General features: G+C 57.4%; 1 protein-coding gene across 2 annotated transcripts in view; it reads left to right on the top strand.

Moving 5' to 3' along the window:
* Nucleotides 1-2162: 2162 nt before the first annotated feature.
* The window catches only part of RAB11FIP4 (RAB11 family interacting protein 4), a 108818-nt gene continuing 86078 nt past the window's right edge, over nt 2163-24902 (top strand). The window contains exon 1 of one of the 2 annotated variants that reach the window (XM_008271054.5): nt 2163-2505. In XM_008271054.5, the coding sequence (XP_008269276.3) occupies nt 2347-2505 (159 nt within the window). In that variant the 5' untranslated portion in view covers nt 2163-2346. Of the gene's footprint in view, nt 2506-23200; nt 23578-24902 lie in introns of those variants that run through there. The other variant, XM_070061096.2, reaches the window with a different exon arrangement.

Below are 24902 nucleotides of genomic sequence, written 5' to 3'. Positions count from 1 at the left end.
AAGTGGGAAGAGAAAATCTCTGAGGACGTGGTCACACAAAACCCTAAAGACGGGGGCAGCGCTGTGGCGTAGCAGGTAAAGCCACCATCTGCAGTGCCCAGCATCCCATATAGGTGCTGGTTCAAGTCCCAGCTGCTCCTCTTCCGATCCAGCTGTCTGCTATGGCCTGGGAAAGCAATGGAAGATGGCCCAGGACTTCAGGACCCATGTGGGAGACCTGGAAGAAGCTCCAGGCTCCTGGCTTTGGATCAGCCCAACTCCAGCTATTGCAGCCATTTGGGGCGTGAACCAGCAGATGGAAGACTTCTCTCTCTTTCTCTGTCTCTGTCTTTCAAATAAATAAATAAATCTTTAAAAAAAATAAAAAGAAAACCCTAAAGATGGCTTTTGTACATAGCACCCTGGAATCCCAAACTGGAAGGAAGTTGACACCCACAGCGAGCCCTGTTTTGAGACCTGGCTGGCAAGAATCCAAGCTTTAGAGAGAGCGTGGGGAGGAGGTGGGAGGCCAAGAGAGAGAGAGAGAGAGATCTTCCATCCAGCAGTTTACTCCCCAAGTGGCCGCAACAGTGAGGTCTGGACCAGGCTGAAGCCAAGAACCCCACCCTGGCCTCCCACGTGGGTGGCAGGAGCCCAAGCAGTTGGGCCACCCTCCACTGCCTTCCCAGGCATATCAGCAGGGAGCTGGACCAGAGGCACAGCAGCCGAGACAGGAACAGGCAGTCTGATATGGAATGCCAGCCTCAAAGGTAGCGGCTTAACCCATTGCACTACAATGCCCCGAAACGACACATTTTAAAAATGCAGGAATGACTTTCTTCCTATCAAAGATGATGCTTTCATTAAAAGAACTTCCTTCAAAGGTTCCAGTGTTGGTTTACAGATTGGCAGCAAAATGTGAAACCAAGGATGGGGCTCACAGCCAATCAAAGGCGAATCCCAAATTGAGACAAACTCCTGCAGGTGACCATGCAGCACTCTGCAAATGGGATCTGCGTTCCTCCCAGGCACCTGTACGTGAGGACAGACCGGGAGTCCGCTCAGTGGGCTGGGTCTCTGAACACATGTGCAGATGGCATGCTTACCAGCCCTGGAGGAGATGAGGCGCCTGGAGACCACAGTGGCAGGTGGCAGAAGAAAACAGCCGGCCAGGGCGGGGCCGTGTCTGCAGGTCCCGAGAGCCCAGAGGTTTTCTCTCCAGAGAAGAGTTTGAGGGAGATGAGTCTGACAGGAGCACCCGAGGGCAGGAGGAGACAGGACAGCAGCCAGGGCACTGTCACAGCCAGGACACTCAAGGCAGGCCCGAGGCGCCAAGGGTCTGTCTCCAGGAGAAAACCAATTCTACAAGAAAATGGGATTTACAATGATCAGGCCTCGGATTCTCCTGCCAGTCTTCCCCTGGCCGGAATAGGGGTTCTGAAGAACCATCTTTTCTTGGGTACATCTTCAATCTCTCTGCGGCATCTAGAGATCCGTGTTTTTAGGGTAGAGTCGGTTAAATCCAAGACTGCGGCATAACCTAACATTGATAGGGACTGATACATTTTTTAAAACAAACCCATGGGTCCTTAAGCCTGCAAGACCAGGGCCATGGAGGCCCGGCACCCCCAGAGCCACCCAGCTCCACCCTGACCCGGCTGTGAATCCGGGCCGTGCCTCCCCCAAGCAGAGGAACCCTTCTGGGTCCCAGCCGCCTCAGAAGTGAGCGCCAAACCCCGGTGCCGCCTTGGGAAACGCTAAACGCCATCCAGGGGCGCGGGCAGCGAGCATGGGTTGGCCACAGGGTGGGGGCCCGCGGTACTGGGGGCCCCGGGGTCCCCGCCTCACCACTGAATTCTTCATGGGAGGGGGGTGGGGGGCGTTTTCGGGCTGCTAGGGAGTTCCCGGCACCTGCTGCGCCCGGGGGCGGCGGGGCGGCTACCCTCCCGGTTTTCCAGCTGAGGAAGCGAGCTGGGGAAACTGAGTCCGCGAAGGAGGCGGCCGTTCGCGGCGCGCTCCTTCGCCTGCCCGGCGAGGGCTGCCGCGCTCGGGAGGGCGCGCGGCTCCTTTTGTCTGCAGCGTCCCCGCCGCCGCCACCGCCTCCCCGCGCCCGCGTGCACCGCGGCCCCCACCTCTCCCCTCCCCTCCCCTCCCCTTCCCCCCCCTTCCCCCGCCCGCCGGGAGCGGCGGGGCTGCGGCGCCGCAGCTGACACGGATCGGCTGCTGCTGCCGGGCGGAGGCTGCGCGCCGCACACCCAGGCGCGCGGCGATGGCCACGGCCATGGCGCTGGCGGCGGCGCGGGGCGGGCTGCGGCGGCGGCGGCGGCGCGCGGCGCGGGGCTCGGGCTGACTGCGGGGCCGGCGCGGATGGCGGGCGGCGCGGGCTGGGCGGGCGCCCCCGCGGCTCTGCTGCGCTCCGTGCGCCGCCTGCGCCAGGTGTTCGAGGTGTGCGGCCGCGACCCCGACGGCTTCCTGCGCGTGGAGCGCGTCGCGGCGCTCGGCCTGCGCTTCGGCCAGGGAGAAGAGGTAAGGTGGTGGTGGCGGCGGCGGCGGCCCGGCCGGGCCTCGGCACCCTCCCGTGCCCCCTCCCGCGGCCGCTCCCCGGGCCCCAGGCCGTGGCTTTCTTCGCGGGACAAATCCCTCCTGTGCCGACCCTTCCCTCCGCGGCAGCTGAACACCTGGAGCCCGCGGTGCCCCTGCGTAGTCGGACCCCGGCTTCCACCCTTAGCCCCGTGACGGGAGCGCCACGCGTCACGCCCAGGTGGCTGCCTGCCCGCCTCTCCTCCCCGGCAGTGCGGGTGCCCGCGAGCGGACTGCAGACCCACTTGGTGTTTGGGGGGAAAGCAGCTGTCAGAAGCTGGCTTCAGGTCGCCACCCCGTGCTGCGGAGACCACACGCCGGGTCTGTGCGCCCCCGCTGGGCCTGGCCCAGGTGGAGAGGGGCCCAGCGGGGGCGCGCCGCAGCCTTGGCCCCTTGGATGCACCCACCCTGCTTAGAACATCCTGCTTGCGGCCAGGCTGGACTCTGAGCCCAGTGCCCGGTCACCTCCCGTTGGAGCTCTGATGGGCAGGCCTGGCTGGCAGCTGGCTGTGGTGGCTGCCGAAGGCCTGCCAGAGCCAAACTTAGCGATGGTAGTGAGCGGAGTGGTTTTTTGTGCTGAGGCCCATCTGGGGGAAGGCGGCACCGGTGCCTCTTGTTAGCAGGGCTGGACTCAGAAAGCCGGTACTACGGGTGGGTGGACAAAAGCCCAATAACCGCGTGCCCTCTTCCTGCCATCAGCGCTGGGACTGGTGACTGTGCCTTAGGGAAGGACAGGGAGGGCACTGCGCGCTCTGATATGGGCACAGTTCTCTTCTGGGGACACGAGCCCTGAGCAGCTTCCATGGCTGCCTAAGACCTAGGGCCCTGCACAGAAAGCTTTGGGCCTTAGACCTCAGGTGGGCGCTGGCCGAGATCTTGTTCCCAGGACAGATGGGTCAGGACTGTGTGTGTGTGTGTGTGTGTGTGTGTATGTATATGTGTGTGTATATATATATATACATACAGATATATTTAAAGTTTGTTTATTTTCATCTACGCCAAAGGCAGAGCAACAGAGAGAGACAGAGAGAGATCTTCCATCTACTGGTTTGTTCCCCAAATGCTTGCACAGCCAGGACCCGGCCAGGACAAAGCCAGGATCCCAGATCTCCACGTGGGTGTCCAGGGTCCAGGCACTTGGGCTGTCACCTGCCACCTCTCAGGTGCATCAGCAAGGAGCTGGAAGCTGAGAGGCTGGGGCCCAGAAGAGCACTCCAGGCTGGGCTGCAGGTGTCCCGAGTGGCGGCTTAGCCCCCTGTGCCACAGTGTCCGCAGCAGGCCTGGCATCTTAGAACAGGAGAAAAGCCAGGTGATGGCCTGGTCGGCCCGTGCCTCTCTGTTACCTGGCAGGTGGGAGGTGGGAGATCACCATCTGTCCATGAGTGCCTAGGAGGCTCCGGGAGCAGTAAGTCAGAGTGGGGCAGGTGTCACTCAAGAAGCCTCGGCTTCCCCTTAGGGCCCGCCCTCCCCTCTGCGGGGCCTTGCTAGGGGCTTTTGCTCTCCCACCGAGATCCTTGGGCTCCCTCAAGGATCAGCCAAGCCCCTCTGCTTGGCTAGTGCCTAGCATCTGGGGCCGGTGAGCAGCCCCTTCCTCTGGGGGCATCAGCTGCAGGCAGGAGGCAGAAGCTGCCCAGCTCAGGCTGAATCCTGCCGTCCCAGAACCCCAGAGCCTCAGCCAGTGCCCCCTCAAGCTTCACCTTCTTATCCCGGGCCAGACCCTCGCACACTACCTGCACGTCACGTCATCACCACTCTTCTGCGCAGGGACTCACGTGGGTCTCCGCGCTACGTGGCAGCCTTTAAATACTTAAAGCAGAGCTCCTGCCCCTTCACGCCTCTCCACCCACTCACGCCTGTTTTCCTTTCTGCAGGCTATTTCTGTGCCGCCCTGGAGCTGCCCTCAGCTATTTGCCTGGCCCCATTTCAGTGCCAGCGACATGAAGGCGTTGAGCCAGGAGACCCCCGCCCCGCCCCCCGACCTTTCCAGCCTGTGACGCATGCGCACAGGTGGCTCCGAGCGGGGCCGCCTGTGCAGTAGTGCACCGTGCTGTGCACTCACAGGAGGGTTCTGGCCCCTGAGACCCCCAGGGCCTGCTTCAGAGGCCTCTGGCAAGGCAGGGAGGCTGCGCAGGGGGACGGCCAGGGATTTCTTGCCTTTTAAGTCTAATCGTCCATTATTACGGAAGCAGTTGATACGTACTACGGGGAACTAGAGATGTGGACAAGAAAAATCACAGTAGTACACTCCCCTCTCCCAAGCAGCCCTGTGGTGACACTTCGGGCGGATCCTTCCGGGGCTGTTTCTAAGCTTAGATGTAGATTTCCTGCATAAAATGAGATCATGCTGTGCATACTGTTTTGTAACCTAATTTCTGTTCCAGGAAATGATCATTATTTTTCTGCTTCAGTAAATTTTCATCTCATTTCATATGCAGACCTTTTTCAGATTTCCCCGTCTGACCTCAAAATGTCCACTTGTGCTGTCATGTTCAAGCCATGCTCCTCTCTGGGAAAGTGCCATGCGTCGGGTTGTTTGGCCCCTCGGCCTCGCTCACGCTAATGCAATTTGGTTTTTTTTTTGTTTTTAGTTTTTTATATCTTGACTGTTGAGATCAGGCTGTGTTTGTGTCAATAGTTTCTTGACTCTGAGCCTGGCATTCCCTGACTCATTCCTATTAAATTCCACCTTGTTCATTTCATCTTACTGTATCAGCCCAGAGAGTGAATTTAGCAGCCTGCCTCTGTCACTGTCAGATACGGAGCTGCGGTAGCTGGAGAGGCAGTGTTAGATGCCACAGACTCCCCAAGGCTGTTTGAGAAGGCAGGGCAGGACCACGGACAGGGCCCTGGGGCGCTCCTTGGGGCAGGTCTGCTGGGACATATTTGACATCTCTACCCACTGCACACCAGATTCACGGATGCGTCACACAACAGGGGTGTCGCTTCCCCCACGGCGGGGCTCTCTTCCAGAATGCTCCGTACTCTGTCCGTTCCTGTTGCATTTGCTTAAAGAGCAGGGCATGAGTTCCTCAACCCACCAGTGCTTCAGGGTGGGCCATTATCATTTATTAGACATGGGCTTGGTGTCCACATTTTAGCAGCTATTGCCAGAACACCAGGGACACTAGGATCGCGTGCTCTGCAAATCCAGAGTATGCTAGGTTGTAGAGCAAGCAGTAAATACCTGTAAGGCCGTGGTTGTAGATATACGCCTGACTGAATCAATTAATAATTAAAGGATGAGGAAGTAATAGGAAAATCTCCCATAGAGGAGAAATCCAACTAATTTGTGTAGACAGTTCTCCCAGCAAGGAAGGGGAAGGTTCACGCCCCAGCCCCACAGCATAAGCTGTGCAAAGACACGGGACGGACAGGGGTGGAAGAGCGCCTTGACAGTGGGGAAAGGCGGTGTGGCCTGGGGAGGAGGTCACGGGCAGCGTCGGCAGCGATGAGTCACGCCGAGAGTGTGTGCCCTTGACAGGGCGTGGACATGAACCTCACCCGGGCTCTCCCCCCAAACCCATAATCCTGGTCTGGTCTTAAGAGAAACGTCCAGACAGAGCCCAGCTGTGGGCATCCTACAAAATGCTTGACCAGTCCCCCGCAGGGTTGTCGAGCCCATCCCAAAGGAGAGAAGCCTGAGGACCCCTCACGGCCCAGGGGAGCCCAAGGAGATTGACAGCTCACTGTCCTGTGGTGTCCCGGGTAGGATCCGGAATGAGGAGTGATGCCAGGGAGGAACCAGGAAGACCTGAGTGGGCAGTGTTACATATGCTGGGGCTTCAAGAAGGTTCGTGGAAAAATGGAATTAAAAGACACGTTTCTTTTGTTGCAGAAAACCTTGAACTCAGTGCCGTTTTTCCGTAATATACATTTTTTTTTTCATGAACTTTGTGAAGACCCCTCATATGCGTGGGTTTCAAACAGCAGAATAAATCTACCATGTGATTCCACTTTCTTAACTTTGTGAATGTGCCCTCATGTATCTTAGGTTGGCCTCTGAGATTCCCCTAATTTATTGAGTCAGAGAGAGAGAGAGAATGGAATTTGATGGGGATATTTATTTTAAGGAATGCAGAGATGGGGGACCCCATTGTCTCACCCTGAAAAGTCTGGAAACAGAACTGTGACAGGAACATAATGCCACAGCTCAATATCCTTTGTGGCTTTTTTCTTGCTATCCTCTCTAGGCCATTGTTTACTCTTCCATAAAATGGGGGTGATAGTAGTCCCCACCCCCAGGGTTGCTGGGGGCTGTTTTTGTGCCCGTGTCTGCACACAAAGTGGGTACAAGGTCAGAACTGCTGCGGCTGCCCTCTATTTTCTAAGCACTTGCTTCAAATTTGCTGAAATGTGGACACCAACCCCCATGTCTAATAAGGGCTAATGACCCACTTGTATTTGAGAGGCTGTCTGGGCTGGGGATTTACTGGAAATCCAAGACAAGACGTGGGGCCATTCTCTGCTGCTGTCAGCCCGCTGGCCTTGTCCAGCCCCTCCTGCGCCTGTTCAGAGAATGGGAGACCTTTGCTGCCCGCCAGGGGTGCCTTGGACCCCACCTCCCTGCCTGGTGTTCCTCTCCCTTTTCCAGCCTGGAGACCATCCTTCTTGCCAGAAGAACAGGAGCAAAAGTGGTTGAGTGGGTGCCTGCCACCCGCTGACACAGCACCCTCTCCCATGGGCCCGAGCTTCCTGCTCCGAGTGGTGCTCGGCTCCCGCTGCCCAAGGGGGTCGCTGAATGTTCGGGGGGATGACTCAGCCCCAGCCAACTGGAGAGCAGTCTGCCATTTCTCCCTTCTTTGCAGCTGCTCCTGGATATGGCTGGAAGCCCCTGGGGCTGTGGGCCTCCTGTTCATGTGGAGAGAGAGGCGATGATGATCCCAACTGGGCCCCTCAGGCCCCATGGCCTCTCTGGGCTAATGAGTGGCAGGAGGGAAATGCCAGCACCACTTGGCTTAAGCCTAGGTGTTTGAAATGACAAAGGGGTGGCTGCCGCGGTGGCCTGAGACTGGCCAGGAGCCAGCCCTGGGGCTGGGGTCAGTTCCTTAGAACTACAGCTGGGTTCCACTCAGTGGAAAGGGGTGTGGATGCTGGGGGAGAAACACCTGTGTCCCCCACGTCTGTGGCCAGAGAAGTGGCTGGCAGGAACGGCAGGGTCCAGACCGATCATTCCCTGGGGGCAGTGGGAGACCCAGGCCGCCCTGAGCAAATGTGTGTTTGAGAGTGCGGCCTGGGTAGGGTGTGGGGACCTCGGGAGACTGTGATGATACAGGCGTGGCTTGGACAGTGGCACGGGGTACAGAACTTACAGGGACCCGGAAGGCCTGCACAGCCCCCACGAGCCACCCCCAAATGGTAGCATTTGTGCTGCTCTCATGAGAACAGCCCCTCATGTGCCCCACCCTCATGGGGCCCCAGTGTCAAAGCTGATGGAACAGAAGGAAGGGCCTGGTCCCGGCAGGAAAGGGGCAGTGGGATGACGGGGTGGGCTCAGAGAGATCTGCACTGCCTGGGGGCAGGGGTGGGCGGGAGGCACCTGCGGCAGGTCAGGAGAGCCCGCTGGGATGAGCCTGCCTTCTCAGGCTCTGCTGGCAAAACCTCGCTGAGTGCCAGTCGTTCCTGACACTGGGGTTCCCATGAAGAAGGCAGGCCGTGGTTGGGAGCACTTGGCAGGGGCCCACCCAGTCCCTACCTCCCTGGGGGAGGTCTGAACAGAGGTTGTGGGGGAAAAACAATGCCCTCCCCCAACAGAAAGCTGTGCCTTGGGGGTCTTGGTGGGCTCTTAGGGTGTTTGGCCTGTGGAGTAGGACCCCCCCCCCCAGGCAGGTGCTAAGGGCCCCGGTCACCAGCTCTAGCCACTGCACTGGTAGAGTGACTTTCAGACTTGGTCTGGGCTCGGAGACTCAGGAACTTTCCCCAGTGCTGGAAAGAGAATCAAAGAGCCCACCAGGACAGAGGCAGGAGAGAGGCTGGGCCAGGTGACTCCATGCCTCCCAGGGTATGGGCAGGGAGGGGGCAACTCAGGGACCTGGGGGTCCAGGCCATGGAGGCCAGGCTGCAGCCCCTGAGCAGGTCAGTACTGGGCAACCCTGCCTTGGAGAGAAGTGCAGATTTGGGGCTAGACTCTGGAACACGGCTCCCCCATGAGGCAGCCCGCTGTGTGTCACTTGATGCAGGCAGGAGCACTGGCCCTGGTTCTGTACGCGGAGTTGTAGCAGGAGGGAGTTCTGCCTCAGGCCTGCCTGCGATGTGTGCTGGGGTCATCCTCACCTTAACCAGGGCAGGTGCAGGAGGGAGCCCCACAGGTGACTGTGACTTCACGGCCGCGCTGAGCAGGTCCGGCGGGAGGGAGGGGAGCAGTGCGGGTCCCGTCCTCCCCATCCCAGGTCACTGAACGATGCCCTGAAATCTTTACATTTGGGCCATCCTCTACTGTTTTCCCAGGCCATAGCAGAGAGCTGGATCAGAAGAGGAGCAGCCAGCACTGGAACAGGTGCCCATGTGGGATGCCGGCACTGCAGGCAACGGCTTTACCCACTATGCCACAGTGTCGGTGCCTAAATAAATCTTTTTTTTTTTTAATTATTTTAAGGGGCCGGCACTGGCACAGCAAGTTAATGCCCTGGCCCGAAGTGCTGGCATCGCATATGGGCACCAGTTCAGGACCTGGCTGCTCCACTTCCGATCAGGCTCTCTGCTATGGCCTGGGGAAGCAGAAGATGGCCCAAGTCCTTGGGCCCCTGCACCCATGTGGGAGACCCGGAGGAAGCTCCTGGCTCCTGGCTTCGGATAGGCTCAGCTCCGGCCATTGTGGTCAATTGGGGAGTGAACCTGCGGAGGGAAGACCTCTCTTTCTCTCTCTGCCTCTCCTCTCTCTGTGTAACTCTGACTTTCAAATAAATAAATAAATGTTTTTTAAAAATTATTTTAAGTATTTGAAAGGCAGAGAGACAGACAAGAAGAGAGCTGCCATCTGTTGATTCACTCCCAAATGCCTGCAGCAGCTAGGGCTAGTCCAGGCTGAAGCCACAAGCCAGGCGCCATGAAGAACCACGCATGGGTTTGGGGTCCGCATCCCTGCTGGGCTCGTATGGAGCGTCTTCTGGGATGCAGCCCTGTCTCACCCTTCTTTTCCTGGGGTGCCGCTGCCCGTCTGCAGCCTCTCGGTCGGAGAGCCGACCCTCGCCTCCTCCCTGTGCAGATGACCGGCTGGCACCAGTACGAATTCCTGGGATGTGCATCTGACCTGACTGCTGGCCCACTCCAGCAGTGCTTGGAGCCACCACCCTCCCCTGTTAAACCTGGGGCTCTTCCTCCCCTGCTTGCTGCCTCCCCAGCCCCAGCCCACGCAGAGTTTCTCTTAACACGTTTTTTCCCATGCACGCTCTGAAGAGCCCTTGTGTGTGTGTGTCCTAGCACACTGCCCGTGAGCATCCTTTCTGCAGGCCACCTGCTGTGTGACCCATGCAGCTGTGCTGGCTGCCCTGAGCCCAGGAGTGCACCGCTGCCTCCTTTCCCTCTTCCTGGTGCTTTCTGGGCACAGGACTCCCTTGCGCAATGGCCAGGGTTTCTCCTGGAGCCACGGGTGAGTTGCCATGGACAGCAAGGACAAGGAAAGCCAAGGATGCCTGGCATGGAGCTAGCTTGCTGCCTGCCTTTGACTCCATCCTCCAGCAGGCAGGGGATGTCGAGGGGAAGTGATGCTCTCCAGGGTCCCACAGTACGAGGAGGAGCTGGGATTCGAACCCTGGTCTGTCTGGCTCTAGCGCTGCCTGCACTTGCTGATTCCAGGGACGGGGCAAGAAGAGCTCATCTGAGTTTCCGATATCCCACGTCAGGAAAACCGCACGTCAGAGGCTTCATCTGGCTCTCTGGGCCTGAGTGGTCTGGGCTGGGGGACACGGGCTGGTGCAGAAGTCAGTCTGTGATCTGCAGGACGGGCAGGCCCTGTCCAGAGGCCCTTGATGGTGCTGCAGGCTGGGCCTTCCCCACACTGTGCCCCGGAAGATGGTGGCTAAGGAAGGCAGCAGGTGGCAGCAGGTGCTGTGGCGGTAGGGCAGGGCCAGGTGCCAGGGGACTATACCTGACTCCTAAGGCTGCACGGCTTCCCGGCAAACAGTGACGAGACGGCCCCCGGGCGCGTGTTACCTGCAGGTGCCTGTGTCACAGGCCCGGGAAGGGGCTGGCGTTGGGTGGACTGATTCTTCTGTGTCAGAACAGCTGCTCGGCCAGAACCTGGGTCACCTCTCCCCCTCCCCGCTTCCTGGGCCGGTACCACAGGTTTTTCTGGCCCCAGCTGGCCTCATCCCTCTCTTGTCCCGGGGCCCCTGCCCCACGTTCTGCCAGGTCTCACGTTCTCGCCCCAGGCCAGCGGCTGGGAGCCAGGGCCCTGGTATCAGGCCTGCCTGGTTTGAGACCCGTCTCTGAGGTTTACTTGCAGTGTGACGAGGAGCTGCCAGACTTGTGTCTGTAAGGTGAGGATAATATTAGCAGCATGCGTTAAACCCGTCACCCCATGCTGATGCGTCATAAGCATTGGTGGGTGTCAGCTGTCACCATGGACTCTAGAGCTCTGAGTGGGCCGTCCGGTGCCACCCTTGTAGAGAATCTTCCGAGCACCTGCTCAGTGGCATGTCTGGGGCTGGGGGCCATGCAGAGGAAGAGAACAGGGTTCTTGCCCCGAGGGAGCCCCCTGCCCGGGGAGAGGCCGACTGAGACAAAACTCATCTCTGAACATTTCCTTTCTACTGACAGGTAATTATTGTGTGTACTTACCAGGTGCAGTGGGAGGCTTCAGTTCCTGCACCTGTTGTGGAGGAAGCAACTGGGCTCATTTCCATAGCTGTCACCTCTCCTGTAGCTTGTCATTTGTTTTTGGTGAGAACATGCAGAATGCACCCTTCTATACCTTTTGAGTGAGACTCTCCTGGCTGTGGGCTGGGTCTCAGAGCGTAGCCCTCCTGTCTGGCTCTCCTGGACTGCCTGGTGGCCGCTGGGAGCCACCGCTCCACCCTTGGAGAGAACACTTGGTAGCGGGCGCCTGTCGTCTGGGTGTGGGTGGGCCTGGAGCTGGGAGACCCGGGCCTGGGGGCAGGAAAACCTTTCCACAGGGAGTGCTGGAGCTGAGTGTGGGGAGTGGGCTGGCTGGGGCCCGGCTGGCAGGTGGAGGCCAGGTGAGCGAGTGGAGGGCTGACCAGCAGGGGGAGGCCAGGCAGGGAGTGCTGGAGCTGAGTGTGGGGCAGTGGGCTGACTGGGGCCCGGCTGGCAGGAGGGAGGCCAGGTGGGCGAGTGGAGGGCTGACCAGCAGGGGGAGGGCAGGGCTGAGGCCAAATGCGGAAGCAGCAGGGCAGGGGGAGGGGGTTTGGGGGCTCTGTGTGTTTTCAGGCATCTGGGACAGGCAAGAGGTGGGATGCCCTGCTGAGGCCCGGGGCAAAGAAAGAGGACCCTGGGGGTAGAAAGATGGAGGAACTTTGAGTCTCCCTGGGAGGGGCCTGAGCCCAAGGCGAGGGTGGCAGCGGGCAGGAGGGCAGGCCCTGCTCTCAGGAGCCCTTGGGGGGTGGGGGAGGAACTGCTCTTTATTTTAAAAACAAAGACATTTCCCTGATATGTGTTGGAGATTTAGAAACTACAGCAACTTTGTAGGAAAAGAGATAACGGGCACCAACCTGGACGTCCAACCTCAAAATCTATGCCCTGGGTGTGTGGACCTGCTCGGTGGCCGTGAGCCGTGTGGGCCGCTCTCCCACCTCATAGCCTCACCCACGTTCCAGGCGCAGGAGGAGTCCTCCTACCAGCCGCTCCTCGTGTGTGAGCAGTGTTCTGTTCTGCCGGGCACGGCTCCCTGAAACCGGCCCACCTGCCACTCCCTGTCACCCAGAAGCTTTCTCTGCAGGCCCAGTGGGCAGGTGGGTTCCAGGACGGTGGTGGTCCCCAGTTGATGCCCTGCAGAGGAAGCAGGGTTGGGGGTGTCTGGAGCCCAGGTTACCACTGAGGGCTGAGGGAGGACTCCTGCAGACCCTCCCCCAGCACCCCTGACTCCCTGCGCCCTGCTCCCAGCCAGAGTACTGGCTCCAGGTGTGGGTGTCTCACAACCACCTGCAGCCACACCTGGACACCGTGGGTGGGAATCCAGGGCCTGTGTGCTCACAGACCTGGCCAGAGGACCGGGCCGCCTTTTCTGAGGGTCTCTGCAGGCTTATGCCCACCTCCGCCCGGGCTGTGTCTTCTGCTTCCCTCACCTGCCTCGCGGTACAGCCCGCCCAAGATGGGAGGCTGCCTGTTGCCCCGCCTCCCTGTGAGCACAGTGCTGTTGGCATTTGCTTCTGCTGGGGAAACACGTGTGTCATGGTATGCCAGATTTGTTTACATTTTCATTTTTAATTGCCAGTGAGAATTTTCTTCCATTTAATTTTGGTATTTCTGTAAAAATGTAGCTGTATCTTTTGAGCGCGTATCAAGGGGAATTTCTGTGCTGATCTTTCTATTTTTAAATCGGTTTCATTCAAAATCAGGACTGTTGTGATTTTGACTTGCTCTGTTGCTTTCCTTTCCTGAGTATTTCTCTTGATTGTATCATAGCTTTCTTGTTTCTAATTGTAGTTATTTCTACAGTAGGAAGATGCTTACTTCCCACCTCTAGCAAGGATGGGATTTTTTTTTTTTTTTTTGCCATCTCCAACTTTAAACAATCTTGGCTTTTTAAAAAATTTTTAGGATTTTATTTTTATTTATTTAAAATGCAAAGTATGTATGTGTGTGTGTGTGAGAGAGAGATTTACATCAGCTGGTTCACTCCCAAAAATGGCTGCAACAGTGAGGGTTGAACTAGGCTAAAGCCAGGAGCCCAGAATTCCATCCGGGTCTCCCACGAGGGCAGCAGGGCCCCAAGCACTTGGGCCTTGTTCTGTTTCCTCCTAGGCCCATTAGCTGGATTGGAAGTGGAGGAGAAAGGGCTCGACTGGCACTCTGATATGGGACGCTGGCGTTGCAAGCAGCAGCTAAACCCACCGCACCACTGCACTGGCCCCAAAACATTTAACTTCCAGCCATTAGGATTTATTATGAGGTTCATTCGGCATTCAGTTCTGTTAACATTTTGAATCTATTTCCAGACAAGAACCAAATGTCATTAATTGGGTGGGTTTTTCCCCCTAACTATTTAGAAAAGGTTCAAGGAGAAAAGTTGAGAGAAGAGTGGGGCGCACAGACTCCCTTCATCTACGTTTACCCGCTGCCAGCGTCGTACACGGTTGCTCTTTCACTCTGTCTTGTCTGTCTGTCTCGGTGTCTATTTTTTGCTGTCTTGTTTTGCTGAGCCATTTAAGGAAGTGGGAGAGCACTGTGATGTCTCTCCCTCAGATGTGTTAGAGCACAGGTAGCCCTCCACATCCATGCCCCTGCCTCCGCGAACTCAGCCGGCCACAGAGCAAACATATTCAGAAAAATAATTGGCATCCGAACTGAACATGAGCAGACTTTTCTTGTTCCCTACACAACACAGCATAGCAAATGTTTAGGCAGCATTTACGCCACATTAGGGACTATAAATGCTCTAGAGGTGGCATGAAGTACATGAGCTGTGTGTGGGTCAGCTGCGAATTCTACACCATTTTATATAAGGGACTGGAGCGTCCTTGGGGGTCCTGGAACCAACCCCCGCAGGTACTGAACCATCTAAGGACAATGACAGTCTTGGTCTAAACACAGCACCGTTACCAAACTCCCGGTGTCGCTTCCCACCTGTCCTTGCGGTAACTACTTAAAAAAAAAAGTTATTTCATTTTATTTGAAAGGCAGAGAGAGAGAGAAAGAGAGAGAGAGATATTCCATCTGTTAATTCCTTCCCCCGATGCCCACAGCAGCCAGGGCTGGGCCAGTTCTAAGCAAAGCCAGGAGCCTGGAACACCCTCTGGGGCTCCCACATGGGTGGCTCGGACTCAAGTACTTGGGCCATCATCTGCTGCCTCCCAGGGTGCCCCTTAGCAGGAAGCTGGAATTAGAAGAGGAAGCAGAACTTGAACCCAGGCGCTCTGATGTGGGATGCAGGCCTCTCAGGCAGCATCTTAACCGCTGTTGCAAATGCCTGCCCCTTCACCCCTTCGCTGAGTATCGCTATGATTCACAGTCCCTTATTCCCATGTGTTATAACCATTACTTTCCGTATTCATTTTGATGCTCAGAGGTTTTGTTAATTTTTAATGCTTTTTGTCTGTTTTAATGCATATAAAACATTATAACATTTTGATCATTATTGCTTGATGTAATATATTTTAAAATTGAGACAAGGCAACCATAATTACCTTTTTAGAAAGCTTGGAGGAAGGGGGATTGTGCAGTAGCTTAAACCATCTGCAAGCTGGCATCCCATATAAGTGCCAGTTCAAATCCCAGCTGTTCTACTTCTGATCCAGCATCCTGCTAATGTACCTGGGAAAGCAGCCAAAGATGGCCCAAATGCTTGGGCCTCTGCCACCCATATGGGAGACCCAGATGGAGTTCCAGACTCCTAGCTGAGGCCTGGCCCACCCCCCCAGCTATTGTTTGGAGAGTAAACCAGTGGATGGAAGATCTCTATCTCTCCTTCTGTCTGTAATTCTTCTTTTCAAATAAATAAAACAAATCTTTATAGAAAAAAGTCCATAGAAATGCCCTGTGGTATTCTTCTTATGGATTTTTTTTAAAGATTTATTTATTTGAAAATCAGAGTTACACAGAGAGAGAAGAAGAGGAAGAGGCAGAGACAGAGAGGAGTGGGGGTCTCCCATCTGCTGGTTCATTCCCCAGGTGGCAGAAACAGCTGGAGCTGTGCCGATCCGAAGCCAGGAGCTTCTTCCAGGTCTCCCACACAGGTGCAGGGGTCCAGGGACTTGGGCCATCTTCTGCTGCTTTCCAGACCATAGCAGAGAGCTGGATCAGAAGCGGAGCAGCCAGGTCTTGAACCAGCGCCCATATGGGATGCTGGCGCTTCAGGCCAGGGCTTTACCCACTACACCACAGCGCCAGCCCCATGTGGATTTTAAAGTATGTAACACATTTTCAGGATTTTTAATTGCTATTGTATTAAATTTGTTAAACTGGAGAGTGTTGCCATCTCTACTCCCAATAGGAACAAAATATTTGCATTAAAAATAAATGCATTACAATTGGGCTAAATTAACATTTAATGTGTTTTGTTACTACTGAGGACAAATACTTCCCATTGATTTCTTTTCGAGCTTCACGTCACTAACATAGGGCAGTGCTATTGATTTCTGTAAATTTATCTCCTATGTCACCACTGGTATGAAGTCGTTTATTACTTCTAGTGATTTTCTGGCTGACGTCTTTGGCTTTTCTAGGTAAGCCAGCACATCCTCTTCAAAAGTAATCATTTTGTGGCATCCTCTTTTCTTGTATTTATGACTCCGATTACTTTTCCTTCTGCGATGGGAATCACCGGCATTTCCAGGACTCAGCGGTGCTGGGCGTGGCAGACCGCTGCTCTGTGCAGGACGGTGCGGCCTGGGGCGCTCTGGGATGTGGCCGGGTGACCCAGCAGGGGCCAGGATGACAGGCTGTCTTCCAGTGTTCCAGGGGAAGGGGTGAATCCTGGCCAAGGCAAGGCTGGTGCCATAGGGTCAAGGAGAGGGGGCTGGCGGGAAGCAGCCCGCCGGCTTGGCAGTGGTCAGGGAGGACTCCAGCCTCGTGGCACAGGAACGTCAAGCCAGAAGCGACGAAGCAGGGGGAGAGTGGATGGGCTTATGCTTGCTGGGCACAGAGCTGGCCTTGGGCAGCTGGGAGCAGCTGGTAGAGTTGATGGCTGCCCTCCCTGTGCTGTGGTCCTGGACTGCTTGGTGGAGGCAGGACCCACTCACCCTTTTCTTACCGTTTTTGGGAAGGGAGGGACCATAGCTCACTGCCATCCAGGATCTTGCTGGTCCGTGGCCGTCAGCTTAGGCTCCTCAGCGTGTTCATACAGAGCTCCCCATCCCACCCCATCCTCCTGTTGCCGGCATTTTGTTCAAGACCAGGCCGTCGAAAGCACCGGATGTCTTCCCAACATCTATGACGCGACGTGCCTTAAAGACGCTTGTCAGTCTTCCCAGTTGGAGCAAAGGGTCGCACTTGGAAGGGTGGCTCTCTGATGGGCTAGGCCTGGACAGAGGCCTCACCCCTCCCAGACCTGACTGTGGACCCCCTCCCCAAGATACATGGGATGGGGGAGGGGCTGTCTGCAAAGGGCCTCTCACCCACCACAAAGGGGACAGCCTGGTGGCACACTCAGGGAGACTGCAGGTGTGCAGGGAGGAGCGCGAGGGCAGGGCCTGGGTCTGTCGGCCCCGCCTCGGACTCCCTGCCCAGGTGTGAACCTGTGCGGAGTCAGTGTTACCTGAAGCACAGAGCGAGTGAATGAGTGAAGTGCCTGGGACCCAGGAGCCCCAGCTCCTCCTGAGCCTGAGCCTGAAATTGTGTCACCTGTGAGCACGTTCCTCTCGGCCTCTCAAGGCCACCAGAGGGAGGACTGGGAGGCAGCGGGGCCTTGTGGTCAAGCACTCAGGTTCTGGGACTGCCACTCCCAGCCTTGCAGCTCCCTGCCTCTGCGACGGCGGAGAGGCCTTTACTTCTCTGAGCCGCGTCTGTGAAATGGGGGTGCAGCAGCATCCCCTCGTGGGGTGACTGAGAGTGGTGGGGACAGAATGAGGGAAAGCCGTTAGCACAGTGCCTGGGGCCTCTGGAGCACGTTTTCAGGGGAGTCGCTGCTGTGGACGCTAGAGCCTTAGGGACATTTAGAAGAGGAAGCCCCACTGATTACAGACTGCCTGGAACGCGGCAGGGTGTGGGGTAGGCATCCACGCCCAGGGGCCACTGGGGTTATGTTCTTACTGCTGCTGCATCTGCTGTGTGGCCACGGGTGGCAGATGAGGAAGAGCGGGGGGGAGGATTTTGGGGAAACGCAGGAGCACCTGCCGTTGCAGATAAAGAGTAAACTCGGTGTCGCATAGCAGCAAAGAACACAAGCACTGGCTAACTCTGGCTGTGTCGCTTCTTAGCAAGTATTTAGCTTCTCTAGCCTCAGTTTTCTCATCTGTGAAAGGGGTCTAGCAATAGAAATGATAGACGTATGAGATGCAGCTGAGTTAGTCCACGTAAAGCTCACAGACAGCCCCTGGCTCAGAGTGACTGCTCACAAGTGCTACCAGTGGTCCTTGTTGTCATCACCCTCATCACTGGGACTCCAGGGCGCTCTCAGTCCTGTGAGGGGGTTGCTGGGGGTGCTTCTCACCTCTGGAGGGCTGAGTCATCTGGGAGGGGGTGATGGCGCAGCCCCTCTGTTTTCACTGTCGCCTCTGTCCGTTCCCACTCCCGTCCCCTGACTGTCCTCACGCCAGCCCCAGAGGGCATATGCTGGGCAAGGACTGGGGCCCTGGGTGAGGACAGCTCCTGCCGCTCTGCCTAGCTGGGGTCTGCCAGGCACTCGATCCAGATGCCCCTCCCCAGGCTCTCATCATCAGGACCTCCGGGTTGGAGGCTTTGGAAATGCATCGCCAGCACCAGACGCAGTGGATCTGTGCTGGGATGGCGGGGATGGGACTCTGCCCCGGAGGGCGCACAGGCCCTGGGCGTGGTGCTGCACTCGCTCGCCTGTCTCCTGGCCAGACGGTCCCCACCACATCCTTGCCTCTGCCATGCCTTGGTTCTCTGGTTCATGAAACGAGGCCAGCGTGCAGACGGAGGAGGGGAGCGGCGTGCTGGCACCGCGCCTCTGCCCCTGCTGGGGCCCTCCTGCACCAGCTCTCCTCTCTCCGCCCAGGCCCCCACCCCACTTGCTTTTGGGGGAAGAGGTCTAAATTATAAATAAGGGCCTCAATCATGTATGAGGCCTCTTGCCTCTGCTTCTTCCGGCCATGCTGCCAGGAAAGAATTTCACCTCCCCAGAGAGGCCCCCACTGCGGCAATGAGTGGACCCCAGTGCCGATGGCTGGGCCCAAAGGAATTTCGCCCAAGGACTCGCTGCTTTGCTTGGGGCCACCCCCTACAGCTGCAGCAGAGAGCAAGAGGGGGTGGGGCGAGAACGCTCACTCAGATTCCTCTCACCCAGATTCTGACTGTGCTGTGGGCACGGCCCACATCTCGAGCAAAGGAAACCAACCCTAAGGGTGCCCGTGCCCAAGCAGGGGTCCAGCCTGTGGCTGAGGAATTGCAGTGCTGCGAGAGAGGGGAGCGAGGGCACCGGGGTCAGGCAGGCCCTGGGCGCCCACCAGCTCCTCCCCGTGGGTCTGGCAAAGGCTCCCATTAGAAGCTCTGGCTTGGGCCCCACCTGCCCCAGTTTTCCTGGTCTCACAATCCTCTTTTCCTGTGACGCCTTGACACCCTATGGACAATGGCTTCCTGTGACCTCGGGCAAGGGTCCAGCCTCCCTGTCTGCTCGCTTTCTGGTGAGCCTGGGACCAGTCTCCACTGCCCCCACTGGATCAAGGGAGCCTGTTAGTCTCTGAAGTCCCCGGGTGGGCACAGATACCAGTGACTGCCGGGGAATGGCCCCCCAAGGCTGTGCCACTCCTGAGATCCTCATGGGGTCTTGGAGGAGAGACCTACTGTGGGCAAGACTGCATGTTTCCCTGTAGTAGCACAGGTATCTGCCTGACCCCTGCCAGGCCCCAGGGAAGGAGCCTGGCCCACGCAGGACACTTGCAGCTGACCAGGGTTTTTAAGAAGCCGCTTGTGGCTGGCACCGTGGCTCACTAGGCTAATCCTCCACTTGCGGCACAGGCACCCTGGTTTCTAGTCCTGGTTGGGGCACCAGATTCTGTCCTGGTTGCTCCTCTTCCAGTCCAGCTCTCTGCTGTGGCCCGGGAGTGCAGTGGAGGATGGCCCAAGTGCTTGGGCCCTGCACCCCATGGGAGACCAGGAGGAAGCACCTGGTTCCTGGCTTTGGATCAGCGCAGCGCCGGCCATAGCGGCCTTGGGGTAAACCAACGGAAGGAAGACCTTTGTCTCTGTCCCTCTCTCTCTCTGTGTCTAACTCTACCTGTGGCGGGGGGCAGGGGGGGGCGGGCAAGAAGCCCCTTGTGAACCTGGGTGTTGTGCCCAGGGTCCACGCTCTCCCATCTGTGACCTCCTTGAGGCCCCTTGGGAACATAGGAGGTAGGGACCACCACCTGCCCCATTTCGCAGGCAAATGGACCAAGGCTCCCAGATGGGGTCTGCCAGGTTTGTGGCAAAGCTGCTTTTCCCCTCCCCCTAATTTAGGAATATCCATAATGAGGTTTCCGGGTTCCATGGCCTTTCTCATGTGCCACCTCTTACTACGTCGACAGCAGCAACATGGCAGCCTGGGACTGGAGCCAGCACGTTCTGCCTTGTTTGAGTGGTGGAACCTCGGGTCCCAAGCACTCTGGGGAGCCGAAGCAGAGTGGCTGGGAAGGCGTTTTGCACTGTTTCATGGAAGTGTCGGTGCCTAGTGTAGGGGGCAGACTGGGACTGATTAGAAGTGGGAATGGGGTGGGTTCGAGAGGGAGCAGGATAGACAGGCTGGTGGGGCAGGGTCCAGGGAGCAGAGCATTCCAGCTCCTGCAGGCCAGTGGCCTGCTCTGATGGGCAAATGCTGACTAGTAGGTCCCTAGCCTATGGGCACCCCGGGGTGAGCAGCACCCTTCCAACTTCTCTGGGAATCAGAACCAACAACCTATCGCTGAGGTCAGAGCCAAAATGCACCCAGGGGACTGCCCTCCTGTGGTGCCTTGAACTCTGCACCTCCTAGAAAAAGCAGTGCCCATAGTCAGGTGCCCCTCCGCTTACAGAGTGAGCTCCCTGCCCCCATGGCCAGGAAACCTTCGCCAGAGTGGGGGTAGCCGCCACCTATATTAGGTTAGCTTCTGTGCCCCCGGCTCGCCCCAATCCTTCTTTGTTTTATCTATCTATCTATCTATCTATCTATCTATCTATCTATCTATTTATTTGAAAGTCAGAGTTACACAGAGAGAAGAGAAGCACAGAGAGAGAGAGAGGTCTTCCATCTGCTGGTTCACTCCCCAATTGGCCGCAACAGCTAGAGCTGCGCCGATCCAAAGCTAGGAGCCAGGAGCTTCCTCCAGGTCTCCCACATGAGTGCAGGAGCCCAAGGACTTGGGCCATCCTCCACTTCTTTCCCAGGTCACAGCAGAGAGATGGGTCGGAAGAGGAGCAACCAGGACTAGAACCAGCACCCATATGAGATGCCAGCACTTCAGGCCAGGGCACTAACCCGCTGCACCACAGCGCCAGCCCCTATTTATTTATTTTTGAAAGAGAAAAATGGAAAGACAGAGATCTTCCATCTGCTGGTTCACTCTCTCAATGGTTGCAATGGCCATCCTTAGGTCAGGCCAAAGTCAGGATCCAGGAGCCTCATCTGGGTCTCCCACGTGGTTAGCAGGGACCCAAACACTTGGGCCATCTTCTGCTGCTTTCCCAGGTATAGCAGGGAACTAGATTAGGAGTGGAGCTGGGGCTGGCACTATGGCACAGCCAGTTAAAGCCCTGGCCTGAAGCGCCAGCATACCATATGGGTACCAGTTGGAGTCCCAGCTGCTCTTCTTCCGATCCAGCTCTCTGCTATGGCCTGGGAACACAGTGGAAGATGGCCCAAGTCCTTGGGGCCCTGCACCCACGTGGGAGACCTGGAAGAAGCTCCTGGCTCCTGGCTTCGGATCAGCACAGCTCTGGCCATTGCAGCCATCTGGGGAATGAACCAGCAGATGGAAGACCTCTCTCTGTGTCTCTACCTCTCTCTGTAACTCTTTCTTTGAAATAAATAAAATAAATCTTTAAAAAAAAAAAAAAAGAAGTGGAGCAGCTGGGGCTCGAACTGGTGCCCATATGGGATGCCAGCTTTACAAGCAGCAGCTCTACCCACTACATACAACGCCTGCCCCGCCCCCGATGTTCTTCCTGCCCTGGTACCCCGGAGTTCCAAGTGGGTTACACAGATTGGGCTCCCTCTTAGACCCTTGCTCCAGAATCTGCTCAGGTCCTCAGAGGTCAACCACAGCCTTATTAGAGGACCTGGGGTGGTTAGAAATGCAGGGGCAAGGGCCCCATCCTAGGCCTGCTGCAGCAGAGTCCGCACTGACACAAGAGCCTGGACCAGGGGCCACAGTGGCATCTTCCCCGCCCCACAGAAGGAACAGGGCCCCCTGCTAGCTCCTTTGCTCCCTACCCACCCTGTGCTCTAGGACCCAGCTGCCCAATCCCCTATGGGGGCCCTGAGGGTCTGTCCAGACTCACGGCCTTCTCTGAGGTTCGGTCACTGCAACACCAAATCCAGAACCTTCTCCCGCATGTTCAGCCGGGGGCTGCTCTATCCCCCTGTCCCAGATGAGTTCCTTGTGTCTGCCACCATGAGGAGGGGTCAGAGCCGGCACGGCCACACTCGGAGAAAGTCAGTGGAGGTCTCTGGCCTGGGGGACTTGGAGTCATGGTCAGGAAGTGGCACCCCAGCTGTCCCTCAGGCTCGTCCGTCTCTTCCTGGTGTCCATCGGGGACTGTCCCCTTAGTTCACTCAGACCCCTCAGATAGACCTGGAAGGCAGCTCTGTCTTTGACCTGGAGCTTCTTCCTCTGCTGCCCTCCAGCCACTGGAGCCTCTGCTGGTTTCTCCAACCCTCGGGCACCCCCAGGGCCGGCCTTGGCTGTTCTTCCTCCTGGCTGCTTCTCATGCTAAAGGCCCCTTCCTGAGTCACTGTTGCCCACAACTGCCATGCCCAGGTCCATGGTCCCTCTGGTCCCACATAAGCACTGCCTCCTCCAAGCACCCTGTGGTGTCTCCCTGGCCTCTGGGCTCTCTGCCTCCTCTGCACCCCTGTGGTGAGGTTTTCAGTTGGCTTCTTCTAGGGGTTACCTTATGATGGATTTTGTCTTCCCTTCCCTTCAGTGCTATAAACAATTTTTTTTATCACAAAGGCTTTATTGGACTTTTATTCCTGAGTTTAAAATTGCTGCAATTCATTCTTAAAGTTAGTGTCAAGATGGCCGAGCAGTCTAAGGTGCCAGGCTCATTCTTGAAGTTGTCAATTAAAAACTGCTGGAAGAGGCATGGGTGTTTGCAGCAGTGGTAAAGTCCCCACTTAAGACAGGTGCAAGGCATTAGAGAGCCGGGTTCAAGACCCAGCTCCTCTGCTTCTGATCCAGGGTCCTGGGAGGCAGCAGATGATGGGTCAAGGACTTGAGTCCCTGCCATCCATGTGGGAGACCCAGATAGAGTTCTAGGCCCCTGGCTTCAGCTCGTCCCAACCCTGGCTGTCATGGGCATCTGAGGAGTGAACCCATGGATGAGGGAGTCTCTCTTGCTGTTTCTATCACTCTCCCTGTCACTTTGCTTTGCAAATAAGTACATTTTTAAAAATAGTAGCTAAAAAACTGTCAGAAGAAGAGGTGGAAGGACTGGCTGTCCTGTGTGAAAACCTTTGTTAACGGCTTCACAACAGCTTCCAGAAAATGCTCCGTTAGTCAGAGCCGTGGTGGTGGGAGTCCAGCCCGGCGCCGTCTCCTGAGCCTGCGAGGGACGTGATACTGTCCCTGTGCTGGTGGCAGGATTAACAGCCATCTACACTCTGTGACGCTACTCCCTAAGCTATTTTTGTCTCACTCAAGAAATAGCAAGACATCTGTCCCTCCCGGGGGCCAGAGTCTGGCTGAGGGAGCCCGGGAGGAGACGCTGGCTGAAGGAATGGACAGATGGGTGCGCGCAAGCCGCCGAGGCCACCCAGGCTCCGGGCTCTTTGCTTCTTGTTCTGGCACCAAAGGTTCGCGGGCGGACTGCGGAGTCGGGCAGCAGCCGGCTCAGACTGTGCGGAAGCCATTTGGGGACTAAAAGAGAGCCGCAGCCTGGGTGAGGCAGCACTTCCCGGGGGCGGTGCTGGGTGCTGGGTGCTGGGTGCGGGAGACCTCCGCACAGCCCCTCCCCACTGCGAGGACCCCCAGCTTTGAGACCCAGGAACACACACAAGACTGCTGCAACGCAGAGGAAAGTGTGCCCTTTTGAACAAGACAAGCGTCGGAGGTAGGGCAGCTGCAGGGCCTCGGCCAGAACCCTGCCCCCTTGCCCTGGGCTTCCTCCTGTGTGGGCCAAGATGGCGTCCTCCAGCCCGGAGGGTTCGCAGGGGCACTTCCTGTGTGCGGACGGCGCCTCAGGGCCGGAGCTGACTAAGGTGCCTTTGCCTACGCCGCCAGTCACTGGCGCGGGGCGTGGGTGCTCATGCCTTGGGACTGAGGCGCCCTGAAGCGCCCGGGCTAACCGGAAGCGCCCGGGGTTAACCGGAAGTGGGCTCCTCAGCCTCCACAGGGCAGTTCTTGTCGTTATGACTTTGTTAGGGAGAAGTAAACAGGCTCAGAGACGTTGAGGAACTCCTCAGGGCCGCTGTGCTGTCCCCACATGGGTCCCTGGTGAAGCTGCATGGGACATGGTGTTTGCCTCTCTGCTAGGGTTTTCCTCTCTCCTTCCCACAACCCCATGCCTGTCCCAAGCATCCCTGGGAAACTATTACTGGCGTGCAGACTTCAGAGCTGACAGACAGGGTCCATGTCGCTGTCACTCAGTGCCCTCCTTTTGCAAATGGAGAAATCGAGCCCAGGAAAAGGAAGAGGCTCCCCACGACGTTGGTGGTGAGGCAGAAATGGGACTCCACGCCAAGGAAGCACTGTATCCCTGATACTCGCAGGGCCGCAGAGGCACCGACGCTGCCCGCTCAGCCCCACTGCCTGCGCCTTCCCTCTTGTGCACCTCTCCCACCTGGTGTTCCCCGGTCTACCGTGGCCTTTCCTGGCTGTCCAGGACAGTGGACGCTTCGGCCTGGGCCCGGTGGGTGGGGCCTGGCAGGCCCCACTGTGGAAGCCCTCCCTCATCCCTTGTCTCCCACTGGTCTCGCCGAAGCTCTCGCCTGGCTCCCTGCCCTGCCCTGGAGAATCTGTGGAGGGGGCCGGTGCCCTTTGTCCCTTGGGTGTGGGGGCGGGGGCTCCAGAATACAGAGCTTCATTGTATGCCTGACATCAGGCAGCTGGACCGCCTGGGAAAGTGGGTAAGCATGCAGCTGGAGTGTTTGGTGCTGAGGCCCCCCAGGGAGGCCAGGGTCCCCTGGGGAGGCTGGCAGAGGGACTCACAGGAGAAATCTGGGTGAAGGGGCCGCAGCCCAGACAGAGCTGGGCTGTAGCTTCCCCTGCTCTGCGAGGAGGCTGGGCGCTGGCCTCAGCCCTCCTGCCAGGAGAGGGTACCAGCCGGCGACATCGCTGGGCTCCTGGGAGGATTCGAAGGAGTGAGACGAGGGAGGTGCTGCCCATGACGCCTGGCCCTCGTGAGTGCTGTGCAGCCAGCAGACCCTGTGCCCCCTC

Source organism: Oryctolagus cuniculus, chromosome 17 (genome assembly GCF_051225735.1).
Source record: "Oryctolagus cuniculus isolate XC-2025 breed Fujian yellow rabbit chromosome 17, ASM5122573v1, whole genome shotgun sequence".
NCBI classification, from domain to species: domain Eukaryota; kingdom Metazoa; phylum Chordata; class Mammalia; order Lagomorpha; family Leporidae; genus Oryctolagus; species Oryctolagus cuniculus.
Note: the sequence above shows the minus strand (reverse complement) of the source record. Positions and strands in the feature narration are given on the sequence as shown.